This window comes from Neurospora tetrasperma (assembly GCF_000213175.1).
Source record: "Neurospora tetrasperma FGSC 2508 unplaced genomic scaffold NEUTE1scaffold_5, whole genome shotgun sequence".
NCBI lineage: Eukaryota > Fungi > Ascomycota > Sordariomycetes > Sordariales > Sordariaceae > Neurospora > Neurospora tetrasperma.
In genome coordinates, this window is record NW_009799103.1 from 3,654,306 (window position 1) to 3,679,913 (window position 25,608).

At 51.5% G+C, this 25,608-nt stretch overlaps 9 protein-coding genes across 9 annotated transcripts; 4 read left to right on the forward strand and 5 right to left on the reverse strand.

Annotated features, from left to right (window-relative positions):
• Positions 1–3,546: 3,546 nt before the first annotated feature.
• On the forward strand, positions 3,547–5,956 carry NEUTE1DRAFT_86690 (general amino-acid permease GAP1; the record flags this gene model as incomplete). The annotated part of the gene is made up of 3 exons (XM_009855404.1): positions 3,547–4,244; positions 4,321–4,530; positions 4,625–5,956. The coding sequence occupies 3 exons, from the start codon at positions 3,547–3,549 to the stop codon at positions 5,694–5,696; spliced, it is 1,980 nt and encodes a 659-aa protein (XP_009853706.1).
• A 2,387-nt stretch (positions 5,957–8,343) lies between these two features.
• On the reverse strand, positions 8,344–9,948 carry NEUTE1DRAFT_124248 (uncharacterized protein; the record flags this gene model as incomplete). Its single annotated transcript, XM_009855405.1, has 4 exons — positions 8,344–9,029; positions 9,151–9,287; positions 9,358–9,503; positions 9,603–9,948. 4 exons carry the CDS (start codon positions 9,753–9,755, stop codon positions 8,344–8,346), a joined length of 1,122 nt encoding a protein of 373 aa, XP_009853707.1.
• A 684-nt stretch (positions 9,949–10,632) lies between these two features.
• On the reverse strand, positions 10,633–12,590 carry NEUTE1DRAFT_117972 (uncharacterized protein; the record flags this gene model as incomplete). Its single annotated transcript, XM_009855406.1, has 6 exons — positions 10,633–11,039; positions 11,231–11,663; positions 11,725–11,737; positions 11,882–12,018; positions 12,093–12,235; positions 12,317–12,590. The coding sequence occupies 6 exons, from the start codon at positions 12,530–12,532 to the stop codon at positions 10,800–10,802; spliced, it is 1,182 nt and encodes a 393-aa protein (XP_009853708.1).
• Positions 12,591–13,594: 1,004 nt separating this feature from the next.
• On the reverse strand, positions 13,595–15,269 carry NEUTE1DRAFT_131556 (uncharacterized protein; the record flags this gene model as incomplete). Its single annotated transcript, XM_009855407.1, has 5 exons — positions 13,595–13,968; positions 14,012–14,140; positions 14,358–14,882; positions 14,938–14,981; positions 15,211–15,269. 5 exons carry the CDS (start codon positions 15,267–15,269, stop codon positions 13,595–13,597), a joined length of 1,131 nt encoding a protein of 376 aa, XP_009853709.1.
• A 357-nt stretch (positions 15,270–15,626) lies between these two features.
• Positions 15,627–15,948, forward strand: NEUTE1DRAFT_140174 (uncharacterized protein; the record flags this gene model as incomplete). The annotated part of the gene is made up of 2 exons (XM_009855408.1): positions 15,627–15,653; positions 15,727–15,948. 2 exons carry the CDS (start codon positions 15,627–15,629, stop codon positions 15,946–15,948), a joined length of 249 nt encoding a protein of 82 aa, XP_009853710.1.
• A 524-nt stretch (positions 15,949–16,472) lies between these two features.
• Positions 16,473–20,310, forward strand: NEUTE1DRAFT_86697 (uncharacterized protein; the record flags this gene model as incomplete). The annotated part of the gene is made up of 8 exons (XM_009855409.1): positions 16,473–17,453; positions 17,516–17,593; positions 17,657–18,641; positions 18,707–19,020; positions 19,203–19,412; positions 19,471–19,581; positions 19,800–19,806; positions 19,960–20,310. 8 exons carry the CDS (start codon positions 16,473–16,475, stop codon positions 20,154–20,156), a joined length of 2,883 nt encoding a protein of 960 aa, XP_009853711.1.
• A 457-nt stretch (positions 20,311–20,767) lies between these two features.
• On the reverse strand, positions 20,768–21,094 carry NEUTE1DRAFT_46844 (uncharacterized protein; the record flags this gene model as incomplete). Its single annotated transcript, XM_009854449.1, has 1 exon — positions 20,768–21,094. The coding sequence occupies one exon, from the start codon at positions 21,092–21,094 to the stop codon at positions 20,768–20,770; it is 327 nt and encodes a 108-aa protein (XP_009852751.1).
• Positions 21,095–23,125: 2,031 nt separating this feature from the next.
• Positions 23,126–25,444, reverse strand: NEUTE1DRAFT_68020 (uncharacterized protein; the record flags this gene model as incomplete). The annotated part of the gene is made up of 2 exons (XM_009855410.1): positions 23,126–23,523; positions 23,591–25,444. The coding sequence occupies 2 exons, from the start codon at positions 25,325–25,327 to the stop codon at positions 23,383–23,385; spliced, it is 1,878 nt and encodes a 625-aa protein (XP_009853712.1).
• NEUTE1DRAFT_103340 (uncharacterized protein) lies at positions 23,157–23,393 on the forward strand (the record flags this gene model as incomplete). The annotated part of the gene is made up of 1 exon (XM_009855411.1): positions 23,157–23,393. One exon carries the CDS (start codon positions 23,157–23,159, stop codon positions 23,391–23,393), a length of 237 nt encoding a protein of 78 aa, XP_009853713.1.
• Positions 25,445–25,608: the final 164 nt, after the last annotated feature.

Below are 25,608 nucleotides of genomic sequence, written 5' to 3' on the forward strand. Positions count from 1 at the left end.
TCCACCACAGCCAAACTGCCAAAGTTTGCGTGAAACACACGAGGATCACCTGCTAAGACTTGCACGAACCAACTCCCAATCGGAAGAGAAGGAAGGCATTGCCGACGGTAATTATTCCGGCGTTTTGACGTAGCTTCCACTTGGCTTGCATATCTAGTGTATTCATGGTACCTCTAATACCGGATGAATGCCCCTCCTTGGAAAGGGTACTTTATGGAAAGATAGTGTAGACAACGAAGTGCTTACCGTTGTCGGCAATGGTCCTCAGCCGTTCGCCGGGTTCGAGGCCGACTACCTAGTCTACACTACTTGCCGAATCTACCTATACCTATTGATATGATGGTTGCTCGCTCGGACCTTCTGTGGCTTTCTTCGCTTCGTTGATACATTAAACTAGTAGGTAGAACTAATGAGGAGGTGATTACCTTGGTTCTAGACGTTAGATATCGGCGGTCCTGGTGTATAGCGTCTTGTTGGCCTGGGGGGTTATTGGTGACAAGGACTAGGCCAGATGAAAAGCTATTCTGGACTTTTACCATTACACTAGTAGTGTACCTAACTTGGGGCAAATTGCTTGGATTTGAGGTCGTCGCGGTCCCGACCCCGGACCGGGCAGGCCATCCATCACATCTTTCACAAAAACGTGGTTATCCAGGCCTCGCAACGGAATTAGAGCGCACACCGGAATTCCGTGTGACGAGGTAGTGTACTGTACTGTGTAGCTTCCCGTTATCGGCAGCTTTCCCTCGTGGCAAGGAAGGGGAACGAATGGGTCCGAGTCCGAAGAGGAGGAACGGAACAAGCGAAAGGGGGGAGAGAACAGCAGCCCTCTCTCGACCCCAGATCCCAGAAAGGCATGATGAACAAAAGAATATGACGCTAACAAATGTGACGACGCTGATATGCTGCTGACGATGCGTTAGCAAGTTAGGTAGCGCCTGTGCTTTCATCGAGTGTCGAATGGGCGTTGATAAAGAGCTCTGGCCCCCCTGGCTGGGCTCCCCCTTGGACGTCGACAGGGTTAAAAAATGGGCAAACCCCGGGTTCGCGAGGGGTCGAGGGGGCCCCATCACCCCCACTGATTTTCCTAAGCACAGCGCAAATAAATGGACCACAGCGATTACCCCCCAGGACTCCATGACGAAATCCACCCATCACTAAAAGTACAGATCGCCATTCCACACGATTCAGGACGAGAGGTAAACTGGGTTTGAGGGAAAGCAATTGGTTTCTTGCTGGGTGATAGATGGGCATTAAGGGAGGATGGTCGCAAAGGTTTTGAGCCATTGGGGATCCTCGGAAGTCACCGAGAAAAAAAAAGAGAAAAAAGGGCGATTTGAGTGGCTTGGTGGCGTTTGACAAGGGCGATGAAGACATGCGATCGATGTTTGTAAATCAATCGCAAAAAGTGCGCCATTCCCGTGCGGCAGAATATTCCTTCTTTCTTGTAGTGTAGTGACGGGAGGGAGCATGGCGTCGGTCCAACTTGCCGATTCTTCAGCACTTGGTAGTGTACATAGTAAATCATGTGGAAAAAAAATGACAAAAAAAAGAGGAAAAACAAAAAACCACGCACAATGAATGGACGATCAATCATGTACTATGTACAGAACACAGTCCTTTTACCCGACGAGAGCTCGCAAACGTAGCCATCTCTGTAATTAGTTTCTTGCGCCATTTTTCTCCCGGCCCATAAGAGCATTTCATGACCTTGGGATTAAATAATCTGTAGCCTCGTTAGTAAGCCAAGAGCGCGCTGCTTGGATACAAAAGAAGTATCTTGAAGTCATTGGAAGATGTGACACTTTGGTGAATCAACAACCTCATTGGCCACAAACCCCCTGTCGGGAGAGGAATGGCGCAAGAACCGGTTGAAGAGATAAGGTTGGCAGCTGGAGGCCTGATTGCTCTGGGGGACCCTTGATCACGGTCGGTCCCCAAAAGAAGGATGAAACTCAAAGCGGAAAGGTCCCTTGTGACAGACTTCTTTCAAAGCCTCAGCTCGAGCAAATCACGAGCCATTGTGCGACAATGTGACATTGTTGGTTGTGAGTGGAGACTTGTCATTTACTCTTGGCGCCAAGAGGGCCCGAGGGGCGAGGTGGGCGTTGATAGCGCGAGCTTTGGCCGAGGTCGGGGATGATTGATGTTGGAGGGACAATTGATCAATTTGGGACAAGGCAAGGGAAGGAGGGGCGGGATGCTCCTTCACACTTTTTCCCGACTTTGCAAACTGTGAACTGTGGGTAGCTGGATTCAGTTGGTGTGGGGAAATTCCACTGGCATTTCATTTTTGGAATTCGGCAAGAGTGACTGATTGATTGATTGCACTTTCAGTTTTGCCAATTCGCCCGTCCGCGGCCATCGGCTTGCCGTGTCGCCTTCAGTTTTTCTTCTTCAATTTCCAGGGAGAACCAAAGACTACTGTCAGACTGACTGGACACTGCAGCAATCCACGGCCCGTGATCCTGCCGTGCCGCGGAAAAAGAAAAAGCCATCTTCCAATAAAGACACACATACACACACACACACCCAAGCCCTATATTCAGGGGCAATAGACGTCTGACACGGAACACCGGATAGGAGGGGTGTGAACGAGTGAGAGGACTCGCAGCTCGCTTCTTCATCACCATCATCATCTGGGCATCATTGTGGAAGCTCCCGTGGAAGAGTGTCAAGAGGTCCAGCCAACCGCGTGGCTGCGATAAAAACCAGACCAGGCTAATAATTAACACATGCAGAAGTCGTCCCAGTCCAAGCCAGACTAGACTGACCACTAGGTCTCTACATTGACGCACAGCAGGGGGCGGACAAGTTCACTCTCGGGAAGGAGGGGAACCTAGAAGGCTCCCAGACACTCGGAGTTCAAGATAAGACCAGGGTCGACTCGATTTCTCCCACACACAGATACACTACACTACACTACACGCAACCGAAGACACCTCCTGCGGGGCAAATACCATTTCGAGAGAAGCTTCTTGTTGTCTTCCAGAGAGACTACTGAAGCGGACACACATCCGCGGTCCATCAGCCCTTTGTCATCACATCAACACTTGGAGGAAAAAAAAAAGAGGTAGCATTGCTTCCTACCTGCTCAAACAAGCACTCTACATATACTACATTTACATCCAGCGTCGATCCGGAACCCCCATTACAATACCACCCGATCCCACTTCACACTGGGTAACTCACACAAGAAAAGAAAAAAAATCCTCCATCCGATCCCGTCAGTTCGGTCCCACCCCGGAGACCGGAACCAGGGCCCTTTGAGGCGTGTCATAGGCACCTTTAACCCCTTCCTATACTACCTATAACCCTGCCCATTCATCAGCTTCTGGCCTGCGGTGGACAGCTGTGGTTCACGTACAGTGTACCATAGTCTGTGTGTCAGGCCAAGCGATATCTCACTCCTTTGATATTGACTGGTCTGTTCTTTTCTCACCACAGACACCATCACTCATAACATACTCCTTATGAAGGATACCCTCACGTCATCAGTGTCAATGTAACCAGCGAACAAATCACCCTCCTTTTTTATCCCCAAACATGGCTGGATTCGATCAGGATATCGAGCTCAGTGCTTACTCACACTCTCACGGACTTGGAATCAGTGGTAATGGTCGCAGTGGTCGACAGCACAGCATAGCCGAGGCAAGCAGCTTCACCCTCGGCGGCGCCTCCCCTTCTCCCCGAACCAAGTCCTTTGCCGATGTATCACCTGGCGGCAGTCATGGCCGCTCGAAATCTATTGCTGCTGCCAGTGACGGCGCGGGTGGAGGCTTCCACGGTACGATGAGCCGCTTCGTGGACTCCTTCCGCCGCGGCGACGGCACCATCAACAAAAATCTCGACTTTGACGACGACAACAATACCAGCTCACACGGCTACTCTTCCCACAGCATCTCGCGCGGCCATGGCGGCACGAGATACTATGACTTGCGCCCGGGAACTGGCAAAATAAACACGCCCAGCTCGCTGCTGGCTAGAGAGCTAAAGGGCCGGCATCTGCAGATGATTGCCATTGGAGGGTCCATCGGGACGGGTTTGTTCGTTGCCTCTGGAAAGACATTGAGCGACGGCGGACCAGCGAGTGTGTTGATTGCCTATCTCATTATTGGCGTCATGTTGTTTTGCACGATACAGGCCTTGGGCGAGCTGGCCGTCATTTTCCCCGTAGCCGGATCCTTCTCGGCCTTCTCGACGAGATTCTTGGATCCAAGTTGGGGATTTGCCATGGGGTGGAAGTAAGTCGAGCCACCTTTCGAGTTCGTCGTGAAAAGGAGAAGAAGAAAATACTGACAGACACTTTTTTCCTTGCAGCTACGCTCTGCAATGGATCGGGGTACTACCACTCGAAGTATTAGCAGGCGCCATGACGATAGGGTACTGGAATAAAGAAATCAACAAAGCCATATTCGTCACCATTTTCCTGGTCATCATCTTCATCATCAATCTTTTTGGCGCAAAAGGATACGGCGAGGCAGAGTTCATCTTTGCCATCATCAAAGTTACCGCGGTGGTAGGATTCATGTGAGTTTTCTTCCCCCTTTTCACCAGAACACACACGTTCCACTCCCTTCACCCCCGACACCCACATCAACCTAACACCCACCCCCTCCAAAAGCCTTCTAGGTATCGTCATCAACATAGGCGGCACCCCCACCGAAGGCTACATCGGCGGCAAATACTGGGAGGACCCCGGTGCCTTCCACAACGGCTTCAAAGGTCTCTGCTCCGTCTTCGTCACCGCCGCCTTCGCCTTCGCCGGCACTGAACTCGTTGGCCTGGCAGCCGCCGAGACCGCCAACCCGCGCAAATCGCTCCCCACCGCTATCAAGCAGGTTTTCTGGCGTATTTCGCTCTTCTATATCGTTAGTATGACGCTCGTCGGTCTGCTCGTCCCTTACAACGAGCCTCGTCTCCTCAACGCCCAAAACATCGCCGACGCTTCCGCCTCGCCTTTTGTCATCGCCATCGAATCCGCCGGCGCTACAGTGCTCCCCTCCGTCATGAACGGCGTTATTCTCATCTCGGTTATCTCCGTCGGTAACTCCGCCGTTTATGGCTCCTCCCGCACGTTGGCTGCCCTGGCCGAACTAGGTCAAGCTCCCGCCATCCTCGCCTACGTCGACCGCCGCGGCCGTCCCATCGTCGCCATCCTCGTTACCATGGCCGTCGGCCTGCTCGCGTACCTGGGCGACGTCCCCTCGCAGAAAAACATCTTTGACTGGCTCCTGGCTATCTCGGGTCTGTCCTCCATCTTGACCTGGGCATCCACCTGTCTCGCGCACATCCGCCTTCGCAAAGCTTGGGCGTACAACCACCGCTCGGTGCAAGACATTGCCTTTAAAGCACAGGGCGGCGTGATTGGTTCGTGGATTGGGTTTATTCTCAACGTTCTGGTGTTGGTAACGCAGATATGGGTGTCAATCGACCCGCTCCATCAGGGCGACACACCGTTGACGACCAAAGAGCGGGTGCGCAGTTTCTTTGTGAGCTGCTTGGCGATTCCGGTGGTGTTGATTTGTACGATTGTGCATAAGTGGTACTATAAGACGAAGTGGGTGAGGATTGAGGATATGGATGTAGATACGGGAAGGAGAGATTTTGGACGGTTGGGCATTATCAAGGCCCAGGAGAAGGAGGAGAGGATGGGGTGGCCTAGGTGGAAGCGGGTTTATCGGTTCATGTGCTGATTTTGCAGTGCAGTGCAGTGCAGTGGCTGCTCTGTGTGGGAGTGGAGGAGAGGGAAGACAGGCCCGGATGCCCGGTGGGCTGGATGGCAAGATACCCGCAGTTGATGTCCTGGACAGGATTTGGAGAGGAACTTCCATGTTGAGGAAGGCCGGTTGATTTGGATTTGCGATTGGATGGGAATGAACAGGATGCTTTGATATCAACGATGGGAGACGCATGTATATAGATGTAATAGTAATCACATTTGATGATGACGAAGAAAACGGATCAGGTTCATGCGATTGTGGTGATCATGATGATGTGTTGCAACAAAAAATCTGTGGTAGTCGAGTCCTTTGTGCAAAGATCGCGCTGCATCTTGACGTTCACGTCCGAGAGCCAGGGCACATTGCTCGACTTCCTTCCTGCCGAACGTCAAATCTCGTATACCTACTCGCTGGGCTCGTCCAAAATCACAATCGAGAACACCATGTCTCGAAATCGGATGATAACGATCACAACACACATGGTGGACAACTGGAATTTAAAGCCTTTCCAGAACAGACACCTGATGGTATGGGAGGACTCAGAAGGTATATAGAAACGGGGTAATACAGATGCCAAATGGAAAAGGGTGAAAAAATTTAAAATGACAGCATCGAATCGGTTGAGCGTGTGCGCTCTAGGATACCTCTAGACATCCACAAGCTGGGTGGTTCATCCCGCTGGTTTGCAGACTATGTCTTCCTTTTCAAACTCAACCAAGCCGGCTTTGCTCGACTTTGGAAACTGGAGAGTAAAGTCTTCCACGTCTTGATCAGAGGTAGCTAGCTACCTAGGAAGAGAGGCAAATGCCGGAAACCCTGTGGGACCACGTGTAGACGTCATGGCTGCTGCGTCATCGAAATTTTACTTTCCCGGTGTAAAAGCATGAGACGGAGTCAAGTCGGCGATGGCATTGAGCTTATTTGAATACCATCCAGGGCGTCGCGTGCTGTGCCTGCTCCGCTCTTGCGACTTTTGAGTGCTCGGGTACTTTCCAAATCACCTCCAAGGATTGACGAGAGGAAGCAGCCCCCCCCCCCCCAAAAAAAAAAAAAACGACGCTTTTCTCTTGGCCAACTAAGATATGTACCTTTACCTTTACATGCAATGGCGAGATCCAATGGCCCATTAAGAACACGGCCAAAAGGCCGATCAATTAGTTCTATCATAGGTACCTATCTAAGCGCGCTTGATGATGTCCTAGAAAGGAACGGAAGACATGGATATTTTTTAGTAAGGACTAGCTTGAAGAAAGAGGAAGAGAAAACATGAAGAGCAAAGAAAAGGCATTACCAGAAAAAGAAAATTTGAAAAATAAAAAAAAGGAAAATATATAAAACAAAAAGCTCAGCTTGGCCTAAACGATCCTGTGTCAAGAGAAAGCATTGATAGTGACTGAATTGTTGATGCACCAGAACACCTGACGATAGCAGCAAGATAACAGTGCAGGTACTCTACCACATAAGAAAAGAGAAAAGAAATTAAAAAAAAAAAAAAAAAAAAAAAAAAACCAAAAGGATGAACCTCAGTTCTTACAGGAATGACATCAAGACATCAGGGAGCAAGGGGTGAAAACCTACACAATGCTAACACAGCCTAGATACCTAGAAGTATCTAAGGATCTAACCTGTTCGCAGGGGCATGTACTACCTAGCAACTACACAGCTTGGGGGTTTCTCCCATATGCAGAGTCCAGCACGCAACCAGACTCATTTCAACAGGGTACGGAAATGTACCTAGGTAGGTACAGTAAGGTAAGGTAGTGTATGGTAAGCCCAAGTCGAAGTAGGTAGCAGTGAGATGCTATGGCAAGTAATACCCAGGAGTTACCTAACAGTGTGAAACCCGAAAAAAAAGACCTGCTAGGGTAGGTAGGAGTACCTACTAGTCCCCTCTCTCCTAGGCTACGGTACCTCTATGGTTCGGTATGGGCTGCTAACGGGAAGTGTGTTCCACATCGATGCGTCCCGAGACAACAAAGCGAGAGACAACCAGACGTGGGTTGAGGTAGTCTGGTTGGATGGAAATGATGCATAAAAACAAAAGGGAAGTCATGCATGAGACTAATCCAGAGGGCATGTATACCTATAATTTCAAGTGAGTGGGCCCGTAGGGAACTCTTTCTTTTTTTCTCTTTTTTTTGTCCTTGGCTCCGTCGCGAATGATATCGTAGAGGTAGGTACCTATAAAAAAATGATATGTGACGAAAGCGGAAGCAAGGTGACGCAAGGACCTAGAGTTGCGATGCGATGGTTGAGCTTTGCCGAGCGGCACGGCACGGTTCAGTCTTCTGAGTGGATGTCAATTGAGTAGAGGTATTCTAGAATACGGTACCGAAGGTAGTAGGTATGTACGTAATCTACACGTGTGCCGTGTAAGTGGCACAGCGGGTAAGGCTGAAGAAGCAATGAATGGTGGACCTCGTTCATCAAGCGAAAGGAGAAGGGGGGGGGGGGGGGTGAGATTCAGGGACCGTTGACGTATGCAGATCCTGTTCAAAAAAAGGAAAAATATCCGTGTCTGTCCATGTCTGGACGCTTTCCCCGGAGACAGTGAACATGGAAGTATATATGAGGCTCTCTTAATCACAGCAATACAACCCTTGCAGACTGTCAGTACCCTTCAACCATCCAGCGGCTTCTGGGCCCGAACTAAGCGCCACTTGAAGTTTGCATGGACCTTACACTCCTTATACTCCCTCCGCAGAATCGCAGCATAAATCAACGTCTCCTTCTCCGTCCAGCCCAACACCGTCGGGCAAAAATATGTCAAAAAGCCCTCAATATCCTGCGTTAGGAACGCGCAGTTGAAGAGGCCGATTTCCTTTTGCCGTTTATCCGCAGGCCACGGCGAGACAGGGGCAAGCAGGTCCTCCACCTCGATGTTAGTAAAGCCAGCTTCCCTAATTCCAGCGTCCATACAGCCCGAATCCACCATGTTCACGACCAGGCCCGTCTTTCTCCCAATCTCAGACCAGATTTGACCCCATTGGTACATGGCGGTATCGGGAGGCATGGTCCCATCAAGACAGACCAGATTGACCTCGGCGTCGATGTGTTCAAGCCAGCCACCTGGTTTCATACACTTATATACTTCTCTATATAGAGCGGGCCAGTCCTTGACTACGGCGGTAAGCCAGCGAATGTGGACGTAATCGAAGAAATTCTCCTGGTAGGTCCAGGGTTTGGTTACGTCCTCGATGTCGAACCGAAGGTTGGGAGGCACCCAATTGGGCTGGATTGGTGAGATGTCGGTGCCGTATACATTACAGTTGGGATGTTCATCGGCAAAGTCAATCGCCCAAAGTCCTAAGAAGGATAAATGTGGTGATTAGTTTGGAACCCTTTTTCGCCTGACTGCTGCGATGTCGACTTGCAGGTGGGCAAAAGGGTGCATGTTCCGTTCATTGTTTGTATTACATCAACTTACCGGTACCAGTGCAGACATCAAGTGCATTCTGAATGTTATCCTTGAGGGGAGCCGTATACAGCTTTCCGTCCAAGAACAGAGTCATGAAATGGTGGAAAATATCCAGCATCTCATTGGCGATCTCATCATTTGGACCCCTGTTGTTGCGAAACCATCATTAGCCTCATATGTTATCTCATACTGTTACTGCTTTTGGATCAAACATACCAATATTCTTGATCAGTTACAGCATCACTGTGGTACGTACGGCCCTGGATCGTACGATATTTCAGGATGCTGGAGCTGAGTGAGGCTGTTGAACTCGCGACATCGCTACCCAGCGCAGAGTCGGCATCATCATCAACCGGGTGTTCCTGCACGTGTGAGACAATTCTTGTCAGTACCTAGGTGCTTATCAAGCGGCCTCAAACTCTGGTGGATACCAGAAGAAAACTTGTGTGGAATCCACGAACCTGTTCCGCCCAATGTGAGCCAGCCAAGAGGCCAACGGGCTCTGAGGGCTCTGAGGATTCATCCGCGGGGCCAGGAGTGGGCGACCTTTCCTTTCCCTTCGGCGACCTTGCCTCAGGTTCAGGTGATTGCGCTTTGTTGGTTGGAGAACTCATGACTAGAGACTGTATTTGGTTCGATGTTCAAAGTTCGAGCAATGGAGGAAAGTCGATTGTGCGTCGTTATTCGTCCTCCCAGTGACGACGATCCGGTAGATATACAAACGGTTGCCCCATCACTGAGTCCATGGTGGCCCCAGTCGCTTCTGTGTTCGACTTTGAGGAGCGGTCAACAAGCGTGAAGGTAACCTCGATCCTCTGAATATGGCCTGAGCCACAGACAGAATATCGTCGCGGGGGGCTGTCGAAGAAGATATACGGGGTGTTCCACAGCAGGCAATTCACAATTGGCTACAAACATCCCATGCCACCTCAGCGACAAGTCATGCTGCGGGACTACATGTAACCCCGGCAGACCTTGGCAGACTCTGCTAGGTCAGGGCAAGTGGAATGCAGTCCACCCAATAGCGGCTACCCCTGGGGTATGTGGCTTGTACAATATTGAAAGCAATTGTCAGGCAAAGCGAGGGACTGGAGACGTGGGTTGCCGATTGAAGATGCAAGCGAAGAGGAAGAAGTCCGAGAAATCCAAGTCCATAAAGCTTTGTGGACTGGTTCATACGGCAGGGGCAAGATAGGAGGGGTACTGTACCATCGGTCCGATCTGTGGTCGCGTGGCGCTTTGTCCGCGGGCAGTGGCTGTCAACCCCTCCTTTCAGCCACCTGTTCTGCCCTAAGTAGCATGACACAGACCACAAGGGCAAAAACTCGAGTAGTGAGTATGCTTACGCTTTGATGGGGCGCAACATCGACAATGATGTCGGGTGTCGGAAGTTTGGCACGGGTAAGGCTGAAGGAAACAGCAGTGAACCTTGTTCATCAAACACTTGAACCGGACCAAACTCCGGACAAACCACAAAAAGGGACCCATGACGCTTGACGACGATCGTGATAAAGACATTGATACCTACCTACCTACACTATTGAAGACCTCGCACAAAGAAGCAGATACATGCATTCCCCATCCCCATGTTCCCTGTCACTTTCACCATACGTAACCTGCACCCACCCGCCCTGCCACCGTTATCTCACTTTGTGATTTCAGGCGTCCAACGGCTTCTGGGCACGAACTACGCGCCACTTGATGTTCGCATGAATCTTGCACTCCTTGTACTCCCGGCGAAGACTAGCGGCAAAATTTGCCATCTCGTTGTCAGCCCACCCCATAACCTGGCCAAAAAAGTAGGTGAGGAAGCCCTCAACGTCTGTCATCAAAGCTACAGATTGGTAGAGACCAATCTGTCTTTGCTTTTCGTCCGTAGGCCAAGGGGAAGTCGGGGCCTAAAAACTAGAAGTTAGTCTTCGTGGGTTTAGATTTAGAGCAAGGGATTGTGTTGCCACTGCTGTCTGGTCGGCAGGTGTAGGTCCTCTGTACCAAGCATGGCACTTTTGACTGACCACCTCCTTCGAATCATCACCACCTTCTCATTCGATCCCGCCTTACGGCTTCAACAAATTTGTATGTAACTAACCAGGAAATCTTCGATTTGGATGTTGGTGAAGCCCGCTTCCTTAATTCCATCCTCCATGCAGCCGGAATTGATCATGTTGAATATAACTCCGGTCTTCCGCTGAATCTCGGTCCATAGCTGTCCCCATTGATAGGTAGCGGATTCCTTAGGCATAGTTCCGTCAAGGCATACCGCGTTCACTTCGCCATCCATATGCTCAATCCAGCCACCCGGCTTAAGACACTTGTACGCTTCCTTGTATAAGGATGCCCAATCCTTGATTGTGCCGCAAAGCCACCGGATATGGATGTAATCGAAGAAGTCGGGTTGATATGTCCATTCTCTAGTCGCGTCGTCGATGTTGAACTGGAGGTTAGGAGGAACCCAGCTCGGCTGAATAGGCGAAATATCGGTACCAATCACGGTACAGTTGGGAAATTCATCCGCAAAATCGCTACAGGTGCCACTGTTAGTCATCTCAGGCAACAAATCATGAGTCCTGAATTTGGTCTTACATTGCCCAGAGCCCTATGTGAAGTTCCCCATTAGCGAACCGTTACGTACAACAGGTATCGTCTTACACAATCCGTGCAGTTTACTCGTTAGGGAGGAGTGGTACGTAAAAGGGAAGAATGCGATGTGAGCCCTGGCGAGGAGGTGGGTGAGCCTTACCGGTGCCGGTGCCGACATCCAGGGCGTTCTTGATGTCCTTGGAGAGCGGGGCTGTATATAGCTTCTCATCAAGTATCAGGGTCATGGCGTGATGGTAAATATCCATGACCTCCATCGCCTTCGCATCGTTTGGGCCCCTAGATCAAAGGGCTGCGATTAGCTTTGATGCCCCGCGAGATTCCCGGCCAAACTATTTCCAAAACTGACATACCAATACTCATTATCAGACACAGCATCGTTGTGATATGTCCTGCCTTTGATCGTACGGTATTGCAAAATAGTAGAAGAGATCGACGCCGTTGAGCTCTCAACATCACTATCACCTAGAGTGGAATCGTTGTCGTCAGGGACATCCTGTACGGTAAAAAATAAGGTCAGCAAAGGACATCGAGAACAATATCCATGAGCCTTCGTGTTTCTATAGGAGTTACATACCAGCTCGCCCCAATGCGCGCCAGGCAACAGTTCGGTCGGCTCGTCAGATTGGGCCGGCGGCGGCGATACGGGACCGGGCGTGGGCGAAGCCGGACCGGGCGTGGTCGATGCCGGACCAGGCGTGGGCGACTTAGCTTGTCCTTTGGGCGACTGTACCGTTGGCGACTTCGCCTCAGGTACAGGTGACTGTGCCTTCCTCTTCAGTGCGGAACTCATGATCGGAAAATGTGTTGGCTTTCGAGCTCAGTCGGCATAGGCAACAGAAGAAGTAGGTCGGGTTCGATAAATTGCGTGTTCAAGTGGCAGCGGTCAAGTAAATATGATATTTCGATGCCAATAACCCCTCCTGTCCTCTGCCCTCCCACATTCCTTTCTTGGAGCGATCAAACTTGAAGGTAACATCGATCCTTTCCTTCGGGTTGCCGGTCGTTGAGCTTCTCGATGGGATTCGTCGCTTTGATACCTTTTGGGCTAACGGCGGTTACCTGAATTCGAGCAGTCATAGTATGGTCTTCTTGGTAGTCTTTCGAGGTAGCTTGAGATACACAAACAAATGTGGTAGGACTGCGTGAATTACCATTGGCTGAACCCCCTCGCACACAGTGAACAAGCGAGTCGGCAAACGTTAGAGTCTGCGCGTATTCACACACAGACCGGCTGAATAACAAATAGTTTCTGCGACGTGTCATCGGCCCAAGCCAGATGCAACCCGTATTGAGCAGACATGATCCGATAAGAAGAAAGTCACAAAGAGGACTGTTCGCGGCCGGTCAATGTTTGCTTAAAATCCCTAAGAAGTTTTAGTCTTCAATATAGCCCCAATCTTCAAATGGTCAGCGAAAAGCTCGACGAGGCCGCAATAAAGGACAAGAAGGATCACTGAGCCACAACGAATATCCAATCAATGTGAATGGTCTCAAGGACATACCTATCAACGCCGGCAGCACAACACCCTGGATCGACCCCGGCGGCCCACACAGCAGTGCTACGTTGTTATGCGCTGCATGCAGTTTGAACAGGCTTCGCTTGAGAACCCCTGCATCATCTTTTCCCCTCTCGCCCTCCCAGCCTTGCTTCATCTTGCCGCCGTCGTTCTTCTCGAGGCTATCCAGTTCCTGTTTCAGCAGGATGTCCTACTCTGTTGTGTTTTCGTCAACAACCCTGAGCTCTGTCGGGTCATCCGGTGTCATGAGAGTTCTGGCCACCAATGCGTAGCCAGGCATAATACCGCTCCCGCCCAGCTGGAGAAATACGTGCAAAAAGCGTCGGGGGCGCCGCTCAAACAGAGGAGTGGCCGTTTCCGTGGTAGGTAATGTCACCTGTCGGCCCACGGATCTCCACTTCAGATCCGAGGGGAAGGCAGTCAAGGATATGGGATAGTGTGCCGCCTGGTTGCGAAGGGGAAGGGAAGTAGGTCTTCACTGTCAAGTCAAAGGTTCCAGACTGGCCGTCCCTCAATGAACAGTTGGTTACTTCTTCCATGGCGGCGGATTTTGGAGAAATATGTGCTCGTCTTGACGGCGATGGGCGCCGGTGTGTACACGATGCTTCGGGGGCTTGTGATAGGTCTTCTCGAGGATTCGTTACCATGAACCCGACTGTCTTGGGCTGGTAAAAGTGGTTGAGTGGGAGTGTATTGCCAAATAAGCATCCTGTCTCGAAGATCAAAGCCTATTCTGAAGTGCTGACAGGTACCTAAGCCGGGATCAGCCTTTCCTTCAGGAAACTGAAGGTATATGCGTTTGTATGAGGGAAGACTTGCCGTCTGTTGGTGAGCTTGACGGGAATCCGGCGAGTCACAATGACGGTCAGTCCATACTACTGCTAACATAATATCAGTTCGAGGATGCAAGTGACAAAGAACAACAACATACCATGTAGTTTTCCCAAGAAAAGTCATCGTGGATGCTGACAGACTCTTGTCACTCGTGGTCTCGGCGGCAGAGCCAGCCTCGGTAGGATGACGGGAGGGAATGACGAGCCCTTGACCTCCGGACGTGGCGATCTCGGGCTTTACAATGTACCAGGCCCAGAACATTACATGTTGGCTTTTCTGGCTGGGTCGTTTTGGACGCATTTAAGGCGCGGACTGTGATGCTCTTTGCTCGGAGGAGCTGCGAAACGTCGACGTCGAGATGCCGGTGGATCCAAGCCAAGAACCTGTTCCCATGTCGAAGGGGCGAGTCGGGGAACTCGCGAGTGGTGTAGAGCCAGTTGTCCTCCCCGTCGAGCGAGACTTTGACCATCTGGACCTCCGAGTTGAAGTTGTTTCCACAACAAGTTGTGCTGGGATTGTGGAAGAGGGTCTCCGCAAATCGGCCATCTTTCTCGGTGACGACGGAGGGCATCAGCCTGTTGTCCCAATTGTGGTAGTAGCTCTTCAAGTTGGTTTGCTTCGGGGAGATCCATAGCGTTGATGGAGTGCTTTTCGCCGGTGCGGATGAGGTCGGGACATCGTGGGAGCCACTGCAGTTGTCGGGGGTGTCATTGCCATGGTTCTGCTTCAGTTGGGAGACAACGTCTGTCTCGTGCTCGAGGCTGTGGAAGAGGACTGGAGAGAGAGTTCCTGCGGGGTAATCTAAGTGGACATTGGTGCTGCCAGTTTGCTCCTTCCTACTTACCTACCCTCATGCCCACGCTCTTTCCCTTTGGACTCGGAGGTGGCCTGATTGATGTGGCGTGCTGCCTCAGCCGTTGCTTCTCCTTCCGTCAGTCCAGTTGTTGGTACTATCGGCTCTCCACTCAAACTCGGGCATGCTTTCCCGCAACGCCGTCTGAGCTATTAATCTGTCCCTGAGGGCCCTTTGCTCCCAGACCGGGCGTCTGTCTTGCGGCTGCCCTTGGCCTGCCGCTTGGTCTTGCTTTGTTCTTGACCCAGTCCTCGGTCGTGTTACTTGATGTGGATGTCTCGCTGGGACTGGATGACATCGCAAAAGTTGACCAACTCGCCCATGTTGACCTTGCGCCTCATTTCCTCCAGCTGTTTCCGGGCCTCCTCAACGTCTTCAGCATGCTACTCTTCGCGTGGGTGCGTGAGTCCCAAACGCCGGTCATGTCGATTGACGAATCCAACCCGGTTCACTTCGTCCACGCTGGAACCAGGATGGTCTTGCACTCTCAACTTCCACGGGGTGGAATGGGGGCATGGTCGGCTTCCCGCTTTCAGTTGCCATGATGCTTGCGATTGCGCAACGCTCGACACGCGTCTTGAATGCTTGGAATAGTTACGCCGTCCCAAAACGGGACACAAGAAGGTGAGCGAGTGGGAGGGAACACCATCAACATATCTCATACTGCCTGTCTGATCTGGATGTGGTCGGGACCTATTGGTGCAAGGGTGCGTGGTTTTGTCTAGACCATCTGTTATGAGCTTATCTGCATCCAATGCTAATCCAGCCTCTCAATGTTAGATCAATAACAAGAATCCCTACCTCCCGCACAACACCCCCGCATACCACAGCTCGGAGCGGGACGCCCCGCGCACTTGCCGCGAAGGCTTATCCGCCACGCAAACCGAGTCGCAAAGTGGAGATGTTGCAAGTGAGGCTCTTAACATAACCGCCAAGCCCCTAGCCAACAACTTGACGTCTACACAGCATGTCAGCCTTCATCGCCATGTTTTCGACAAATGAGCTCGGTGACTTTCTCCGGTTGGGCTGAAGCAGAGTCTGTTGTATTGGGCGTGTTATTCATGAGCTGGCGGCCAAGTCGACTGACACATGACAGCCGACTCCTTCCAGGCCCGATCTTCATTCAGCTCAACCATATTGGGAACTTTTGCGCTCAGATTGTACTACCTTACAAGCAGTGCTTACCTGTTGGCGTGTGTCGTTGGCTGCTTCACCTATCTGTATCAACAAAGCCATGTAGATTTCGACCCAGCCCGAGGGGCTAATGCATGGCGAGGTGAAGGCCCACTCATTGGATACAAACATCACATCCGCTCCAGCTGTTCGTCCTTTGCCCAAGTTCCAACAGCGCCCGGGCTTAAGGAATCCGACATGTGATCGATACTGACTACTGAGCCCCGAGGACACAAAACACCCAAGTTCTTTTCCTTCGGCACCGTCCCTCAAACGCAACACGTTCGGTGCACGTTGCCCCTACCCTCTCAATATCACGACATATCGGGTTCTGCACCCGCTCGAGACACAAGATGGGACCTCCGCGCAAAGAAGAGACCTCGCAAAAGTTGAAGCGGCTCAAAGAGTTCTTCCGATCCGGTGGAAAACGTCAACAGCCTCAACCTCCCAGACGTTCGGACGAGGACAAAAACATGCTATCCCCAACACGGACCCTGTCTTTCAACAGCTACCTTGAAAAAGTGGAGGAGGAAAATAAGCGACGTCTCCAGGCGGCAGTGGATATTCGCCAAGCCATCAACCAAAACGACTATTACCGCGTCATTGAGTTATATCAGCAACATGCCGCTCTTCGTCCCAAAGACAAGAGAGGCCGAACTCCACTTCATGCGGCTGCCGAGCTGGGCCGAGACAATATCCTGCGCTTTCTCCTGGATCAAAAAGGTGTGAGCCTCGATGCCACCGACATCCATGGCCGCACTGCTCTACACTTCGCAACCATCAATAATCATGCTGATTGCGTATCCTACCTCTTGGAGAGGGGAGCAAATGCTCAGCTTGTTGATGGGAACGGCCACTTGCCATCGTTCTACGCGTCGACTGACACAAAAGCCAAGTTCGACAATCCCCCTATTGTCCATAGCAGCGACCAGTATGCCGCTACCAACAACTGGAGAAACAGGGCTGCGTTCGACACAGGACCAACACCTCCTAACGGTGCCCGAGAGGAAGTGTGTCGTTATTTCCAAGGCAGCCTCTGGGTACCCGACCTATCTACCAGATTTCGTATACTTCCGGTTTGGGAGCTGGTATACGAACCCGGTCAATATGAAGATCTTTGTAGGCGGTTTAGCATTCGCCAACAAAGCACGGTGGACAAGAAGAAATGGATCCATCTGCCAATTGCCAGCAGGGAACTACTTCTTGACCTAACAAAGAGGATTTACACTGCTTCTGGACGCGATCTACAGTCATATCAGAGAGTGGAAAAGCTTGTCATCGACATGTTCAAACAGGTTGATGTGACAGGTCCAGAGGGAAAGGTGCACTTCAAGGTATGTGTATCCTATCATACTTGTTCAGACGTTTCCATGTCGAGGCATCTGACGTTTTGTAGTTCAAGAGCTTGAAGCATAGCGGTCAACCCGACTCCGACGAAGCGCGATCTAAATCCGGAAGCATTTATGCGATGGCTGTAAGTTGCATATTCTCATACTGACCTTTACGCGCACAAATTTTGATCGCATTGCTGCTGTAGCTTCCTGTGGTCGATATTGACAAGAAAGATTACGTTTCTGTGGCGCGCGCAGCCCAAGAACAAGCGACGAAGAAAGCGAAGCCGAGGCAAGAAACAAAGTTGTATCTTGGTGATCGTGCAAAGAAGCACTTTGGCTATATGCTCAAGGCAGTGGGCTTCATGGGCCAACCGCTGCCTCGTTGCCTTGACCAATCCTATCATGACGACTTGGACAGCGATAAACTGGAATTTCTCAATAACGACCAGGTCATCGTACGGTACATCAGATATCTGAAGGCCAGATGCTCGCGGGCTGCCAAAGAAATGGGATATTCGGCTGGCCTTAACTCGGCGGATCTTGGCGAAAAGACAAGAGCTCATGCTCAGTACGAAGACATTGAGCCAGCGCCTCAAAATGAACCCGACCAGCGCCAGCAACCGACGAGCATCCGAGTAGGATCCTCAGAAAATGACAGACCTCCGGCACAAGACAATACGACCAGTCATATCCCGAGGGAACAAGGACCACAGCCATTGGAACAGACATCTTTCGAAGCACCGCGACCTCCACACAGCCCACGAAGGACCTACACTGGTGCTTCGACGACATCACAGCCGCGCCAGTTTTCGCTTCAACGCTCAGACACCGATACAAGCATGTCTCCAGAGGATGCGATGAGGCTTTTCGAGTCTCTGCACGTTGAAGCGAGTGACCAGAAGAAGCTAGCACAATCTGGGAACCCATCCATGTTATCCGGATTGGGCCCTGCTAACGCAACCCACCAATCTCCCGGCCAAACTGAACATCAGGCAGGCCCAGCCACGCCGAAGCCTGCAACGCCTGGCACCCATGGTACCTTTGTGAAGGAATCTGCGGACACTGGGGACCAGGGAAACGCGAACAACGGTGGCCCGGGACATGTATTTGCGTCTGAACCAATATCTTTAAAAGATTCAGATGACTTTTTGACTGTCCCGTATTTTTGGCTCTTCAAACTCGACGCGGGTAAGTATCACCTAAGCAGATATCATTAGCCATCGCTTCTCTAACCATTAGTTCCACATCTCTAGACACAATAGTAACTCTTTACCCGGAGAGGTGGGACATGGGGAACGAACAACAACTGCAGCGTCATATTCTGGACAGTGTCAGTGATGACCGCCACATTCACAACAAAACTCATGACAACAGCGGCGAGGACCTGGACATAGACCTTGTAACCAAGGCTATTCTGAAAGCGTGCATGTCTTTCGAGGCAAAGGCGCTTGTCCCGTCCATCAATCCGGATGCCATCTTCGATGAGGATGACGAATGTCACGGCGGAGAGCTCAGAAGGGTGATGCTTCCGTATACAGAAGCCTTTTCGGCCTCAATCGCTCAGCTTGTAGGTCCCCTTCGCTTGATGCTCATTCTTTGCTTACTTCCCCGCCGTTGTCGTGCTCAACGATTCTAACGTTTTATGTGATCACCACGCAGTACTTCCAAGTCACACAGCGCTTTGATAGGTTGAAAAGGGGAATGGGCTCGATTAGCAAAGACCCAAACAAGTTCTACCAAGACACACAGAACGAAACGGCCATCCTCATCGACATCGATGATACCATTGGCGAGATCGGGATGATTAAACGAATCTTGTCAAATCAGATCAAGATCTTTGATCGATTCCAAAATGAGGTTCGAGGCAAGAACCCCAACAAGGTTGCCAAAGTACACGAGGGAGAGATCTTGGCACGGTTTGATATGCTCGAGGATGAAGCGAACCGTGTCCGGTCCATGGTACGTACATTGGGTTAATGTAGTTCATGACCAAAAACTAAGCGCGCCGGCCGTACAGGTTACTACCTTGCTGGACTTGCGTCAACGAGAAGCAACGCTCGAGGACGCTCTGTCCATGGGTGAGCAATCGACCATGCTCTTCGTTTTCACTGCAGTGACTGTTTTATTTGTAAGCCCCACATAATCTCTTTTCGTGCTTCACGTTGTTCTAGAAAGCTGACAGACATAAACCAAAAGGCCCCTCTATCATTTGTTGTTGGACTATTGGCCCTAAATGTTGACGGGCTTCCGGATAGATGGAGCCGCTCACCCCTCGCCGAAGTTTTCGGTAAGTATACCTTTCTGTCTTCCGGCTTTAGTCTTCATTTATCCACCACGACAAGCGAGACTAACCGTTCGAAATAGGCCTCTCCACCTTGGCAACTGGTGGTCTTTGCGTGATCTTGTGGTCCATCTTCAACCGGTACTACCGGCGTGCTCATGGTCTCGACAACGACCTTGACTTCGACCCGAGTCCATCGGCTGAGAATGGATACCAAATGAAGAGCTCGGCATGGTGGAGAAGGACGTGGCCGAGTATATTTGAAGGACGGGGCCGTAGAAAACCGACAGTACGAGGAACCCCGGCTGGTTTCCATCAAGGACCAGGAGAACAAGCCTCGAACCGAGACGCCATTTTACACAGTCCTACTCGACAAGACAATGCAGGTGCAGATTCCAATTTGCAACTTGTCGGAAGCTTAAGGGGTGGTACAAGAAGAAGAAGAGGTATGAGCGGGGGGATGAGTATAGGGACAAGTCTCTCGTCACTGTCCATGGCATCGTCAAGTCGCGTATGGTCGTGGAATGGAAGACAAAAGCCGGAAGGGCTGGCGTTGGGCGACATTGAGTTTGGTGTCCTTCATGTCTGAGTGACATTGGCCTGGCACGCCTTGCGCGGCTTCGAGCTGCGCTTGATAGGGAACAGAAACAAGGAGGCGGGGGACGAGCATCAGACCACACCATCACCTGGTAAAATCATCCAATATCAGGCTAAATATTCTACGAGTCCTTGGACTGTCGACCAAAAAATTGCGGGAGTCACCCGATTGAACATCAGAGCTCAATCAACACACAGCTTTCTTGCGCGCCTCTCATATGGCGGTGCCAACCCAACCAAGCACCCCCTATCCAGATCCCCATCATCTTTCTCATGATCCTTCCACTCTGATCAACCCCCATGACATCAAATTTTCACCTTCAGTTCTCGACCCCCCTGCCTCCCCCAACTTAGGGTATACCTTATGTCCCTCCCTCCAAAACCTTGTATCCACGTTTCCACGGAAACAACCACCCTTCAGTTCCTAATCCCCTTTCTAGACCTTCACCGGAACACCCACTCCATACCCCTGAACTCTCCTCGTCTCCTTCTCCTTCTCCGTAACCATCAAATAAACCAACACCAGAGGCCACGCACTCCCACACAAAAAGGCGCCCACCACGCCCGCGAAACTGACTCCCCGTTCGCCGTGCTCGCCGGCCCAGCGCTCCAAAAGCTTGACGGCGCAGAAGATGATGCCCATGCCGTAGACGGAGCAGGCCCAGGTTACGCCGACGATGATGTCGGCGTGGCGGTCTTGGGGGGAGAGGACGACGCCCGAGGTGTCGGCGAAGGGTTCGGAGAGGGAGAGGTTTTGGCCCATTTTTGTTTTATCTTTATTCTTGTGGAAGTGGGTGGTTTGGGGTGGGAAGAGCAAAGTGGTGATATGGAGAAGTTGGAAAAGGGTGGATGGTTGATTGGTGATGGGTGTCAAGTGGTCGGGTTGTAGATGATGATGATGATGATGATGATGATGATGATGATGATGATGATGATGATGATGTGGCGGTTCGATTGGGATGCTTGTCGTACGGACGGTGGGAAGTGGATGGTATTCAGGCGATATGCTTGGGTTGGAGGAGGTATGGTGCGGTATCGCTCAGGTTGTGTTCACACTCAGGTATGTCTTCTCTTTTTCCTTCACCGGTGTGTATAAGGTAGGTAGGTAGGTACTCTAACCCTGAGGGCTGAGAGTCGCAGTGAGATGATTGACTGATAATAGACGGGGAACGATTCGCGATTTTGATCGGAATAACGATATCGATCGAGTGTAGCTGCTTTCGTAGAGTAGATGTCGACAAGGGAGGACGAGAGAGAAAAGAACCGGCCGGCGAGAGATGAATCGTAGGTATGTATCGAATGGAAAGCGAACGAATGATTTCCAGAACCGATGGAATGGAGACGACGAGTACCTATACGTCTAGGTAGGTAGGTAGGTAGGTAAAGACGGGAAGGTTTTGAATGTTTGAATCAGCGGCTCGGTACCGCTATGTACTCGAAAAGAAAGGCAAACAACAATGTCCAGCAATGTCGTAGAATGGATGGAAGAAAGAAAGAACGAAAGAAAACCCCAATGAGTTCGTTCCAAGGACTAAGGTAGCGTAGGTAATAACTTGGGAAGCCGAAAAGGAAGAGATGCAAAGGGGGAAAAAGGGCAACAAAACAGTTCAATGTGAAAAAGAGAAATCTCCCAAAACATCAAACATCAAACACCAAGGAGAAACTTCCCATTTACCTAGAGTACAGGTTTCCGATGCTTTTGGTTTGTCTCGGATGCAAGCAAGTCCTGGATGGACACACAGCACCACCCACCCCGTTGCTTCATACCAAACCCTTACGTATATACTTCCATGCTTTATTCTTCCACCCTTACAAGCATCCCCCTACTTACAATCCTTCCTTCTTCACCTTCGCTGTATAAATGAACTGAACAGTCGGATTCGAGAAAGGTGAGGGGATGCGATGGATTGTTACCTAACCCGTTCGTTACATATTGTATGTACTACACGTTCGGCAGCCCGAGCGCCGACCCCCCTTGGGACCATGGCGACCAGAACTAGCGAGCCGAGACGCAGTTATTGGTTGGCGCTCAGGGGTCTGTGACATTTGATGCTTCGGATTTTTTTTGTGTGGTGCTTTAGCCGCTCCCCCGCCCCGCCCCGCGGCAGGTTTGCGCCAGGGAAGTTCTCGAGTTAAAAAAGCCACGGCGCTTCCTGGTCGGTATTCAGTTGGAGACGAGGAGGTCTTGAGACGAATAGTGGACGTTTAGAAAAAGCAGGCTTGAAGCCGTCCGACGACATCGTTCTTCTCGGTAACGGGTCCAATTCGTGCCGTGATCAGGTGAATGACGTCTTAAGCAGTTTTGGCCGGGTTTAAACAGGGCGCTGGGGTTATCCCAGAAGGTATCTGCAGGTACAGAACCGCAGAGCCCACTGTATCTAGGTAGGTACAGCGCTGAAGGTACTGTGCTGTAATCTGGTGAACATTGTGATCGCAATCATGACCGCAAGCAGGACGAAATAGAGAAAATTGACTGCGCCGTTCTGTGAAAATCTAAAGCAGCCCATATGACTACAGCAAACGCCCAACTCCCACATTCTGTCTATGGTTACAGGAAACTCCAAATGATGTGATGTATCCAAGAACCGTGCGGGCTTGAGCCTGCGTAACCAACAGCGCACTGTTCCTAACGTGGGTACTCGTCGTCAGCACTAGACTTAGTGCCTCACTCGCCGTCCTATCAGTGTTGAAGGATGGCCGATTTCGAACTGCGACTTGCCGCTTGATGAGTATCAAATTTACGCGTCACCCTCATCAGATGCGAGTGCTTGACCAGGAAGAAACTCTTGAAGCTCCGTGCAGAAGTTGTATAAAGAGTCCCAGACATGTCCGGCGGCGGCAAGTTAAAGTCGGCACGCGCCTCTCTCAAGCCTCCAGCTGCGCTCCAAATGTCACGACTCCCATGGAATGACCTCACAAGTCCTGTGAGGGTGACCACAGTATTGAAGCCTCTGGTGAGTGTCTGGTCAACCGACTTTGCCAAGGCCGAGTTCTTTCTTGACGAACAACCACCCCCGAGGTTCGATGGTATGACAAAATCTCTAATGCTCTTCACGATGTAGCGGGCTTAGACGGCGTTGGTCGGAGGAAGGGATGCGCTTCAGTGTTGAAAACGTATTCGTCCAAGTCCACGAGATCTGGAGGGGAAAAGACCAAGTAAAAGTACTTGAGTGTCTCGGCTAACCAAAAGCTCTGCAGCACACTCAAAGTTAGTGGATGCCATTCCCGAAGAGTGCTTCACTGCCGAACAATAACCTACCTCCATCGAGTCCATCTTTTGGGTCGGTCCCTTCACCGTCACATCCGAAATTGCCGAGTAGGCCAGCTCCGTCTCTGTCGCCTTTACGATGCTTTCAAACATCTGCCATGCCAGCTCCCGCAAGTCTTCCTTGCCCGTCATGCGGTAAAGCAAGAAGATGCTTTCGATGGCCTCGGGTCGCAAGATATACCTAGTATCGCGCGCAATGGCGAACCCCTTCTTCAGTTGCTTGTTGCCGTGCGCCTTCCACTTCTCCTCGTCCCACTTGCAGGGAGCATCCCAGGATTCACAGGACACCATGGTGAAGATCTCGGGCATGATGCCGGTTGGGAAGGCATCGTAGGCCCAGCCACATCCGCGCGCCAAGCGCTCGCCGATTTTGACATGCTCTTTGACGTCGAACAGTTTACCGCCGAGCCCGAACATACCGCCTGCGAAGCAAGTGAGATGCTGTCCCTCGGGCAGTCGGTCGATACGATCCGTATGCACGTGGGCGTCACCCACAAACAAAACGTCGTGGACCTGGGCTTCCTCGGCGGGAAGCATTGGCCGGAATAGAAGGTGCTGTGTCACGGCATCCATGGCGCCACGATGCATCTTTTCGTACAACGGAGACAGACCACCCAGCAGAGCGTGCATCTTGGGCATATACTCGTACAAGGAATCGGCAAGTGCGCCGATGGTGAAGTGGCTTTCCACATCAACGCGCTCTTCACGGAAGTTGATGTTCCTCGGCCACATGCCAGGCAGCTTGGACTCGGTCTGGGTCCTGTTGAGGAAGTTGGAGATTCTGGTGATGGCATCATAGTACTTTTGGTCACCCGTCAACTGCGAGAGACGGGTAAACTCGAGTGACAGCGAGCAAGGGGAGGCTGAGGGGTCATTGGTGCCAGCGACTTGCGCTCCGCGTTTCGCCTCTTCAAAGTTGAACCAGAACCCCGGCATGCGATTCGGGGTGTCAAAGCCCATGTACAGCATATCGCCCAACTCTTGCGCCTTGTCCAACAAGGCCTTCTCGCCGCTGAGATCGTATGCGCCGAGTAGGCCGCCGAGATAACGGATGGTGGTCTCGAACATGTTGGCGGCCGTTTCGGTGGTGTTTTGCCAGTCCAGCTGAGCGGCAGCATTACCGGCAAGGTAGAAGTCGTCCCATAGCTCCATGATCCACAAGGTATCGAGCGCGTCTACAACAGTCGCTGCCCAGCCGCCAAACGTGGTCTTGCCGCCGCCGGTCACAGGCGCAAGCTCGTCGCGAAGCCAGGCGCGTTCCTTGTAGCTGTCCCAGCTGCGCACAAAGGCGTCGCGAACAGCCTTTTGACGTTTCTTTGTTTTCGCATCGTGGACATAGTCGGAGAAGTCGTGCTGGACAAGGTTCTGGGGTTTGGGGGTTCCGGTCGGAAGTGTGTACGTGATCTCGACGGGGTGGAACTGCTTGGCGGCTGTCCAGTTGAAGCTGCTAGGCTGGAACTTGATGGTACGCCCTTTCTTCGGTGGCGGCCGCCTGTGTGCCTTGTGGTGTGGTGGGATGGACGACGACGACGACGACGACGACTTGGGGTGAGTCGGCGATAATAGTGTCGAGTTGTCTGGCGTTGCGCGCGGGGTGAGGATGAAGATGAAGAGTAGGAAGACGACAACGGCCAACATGAGCCGCAGTTGCTTTTGGGTCGACATCTTTCTGCGAAACAGCCGGAGTCTGGCAAGAAAGGAGAGGAAGGAGTCGGCGGAGGAAGTCATGTTCCTTCAATGCGTTCAAGTATCTGCAAGGGCGGCTTGCCCGTGGTCATGGCTAGAGTACTACGACACACAACTTGTTGTTGTCTGGTGTCGTTGGCGCTCTGGGACCGTGAAGCGCCGGCAGTGTTGCTTCTCTTTTTTTGCGGTTCGGGTTACGGTTGCGGTTGCGACTGTGGTCCATTGCTGGATGACGGGAATCGGAATGGGATGGCGATGCCACGGTCGCGTTCGTTGTGTCCGTCATTCATTGCCGTCTGGGGCTGGCTGCTGAACACAGTGTG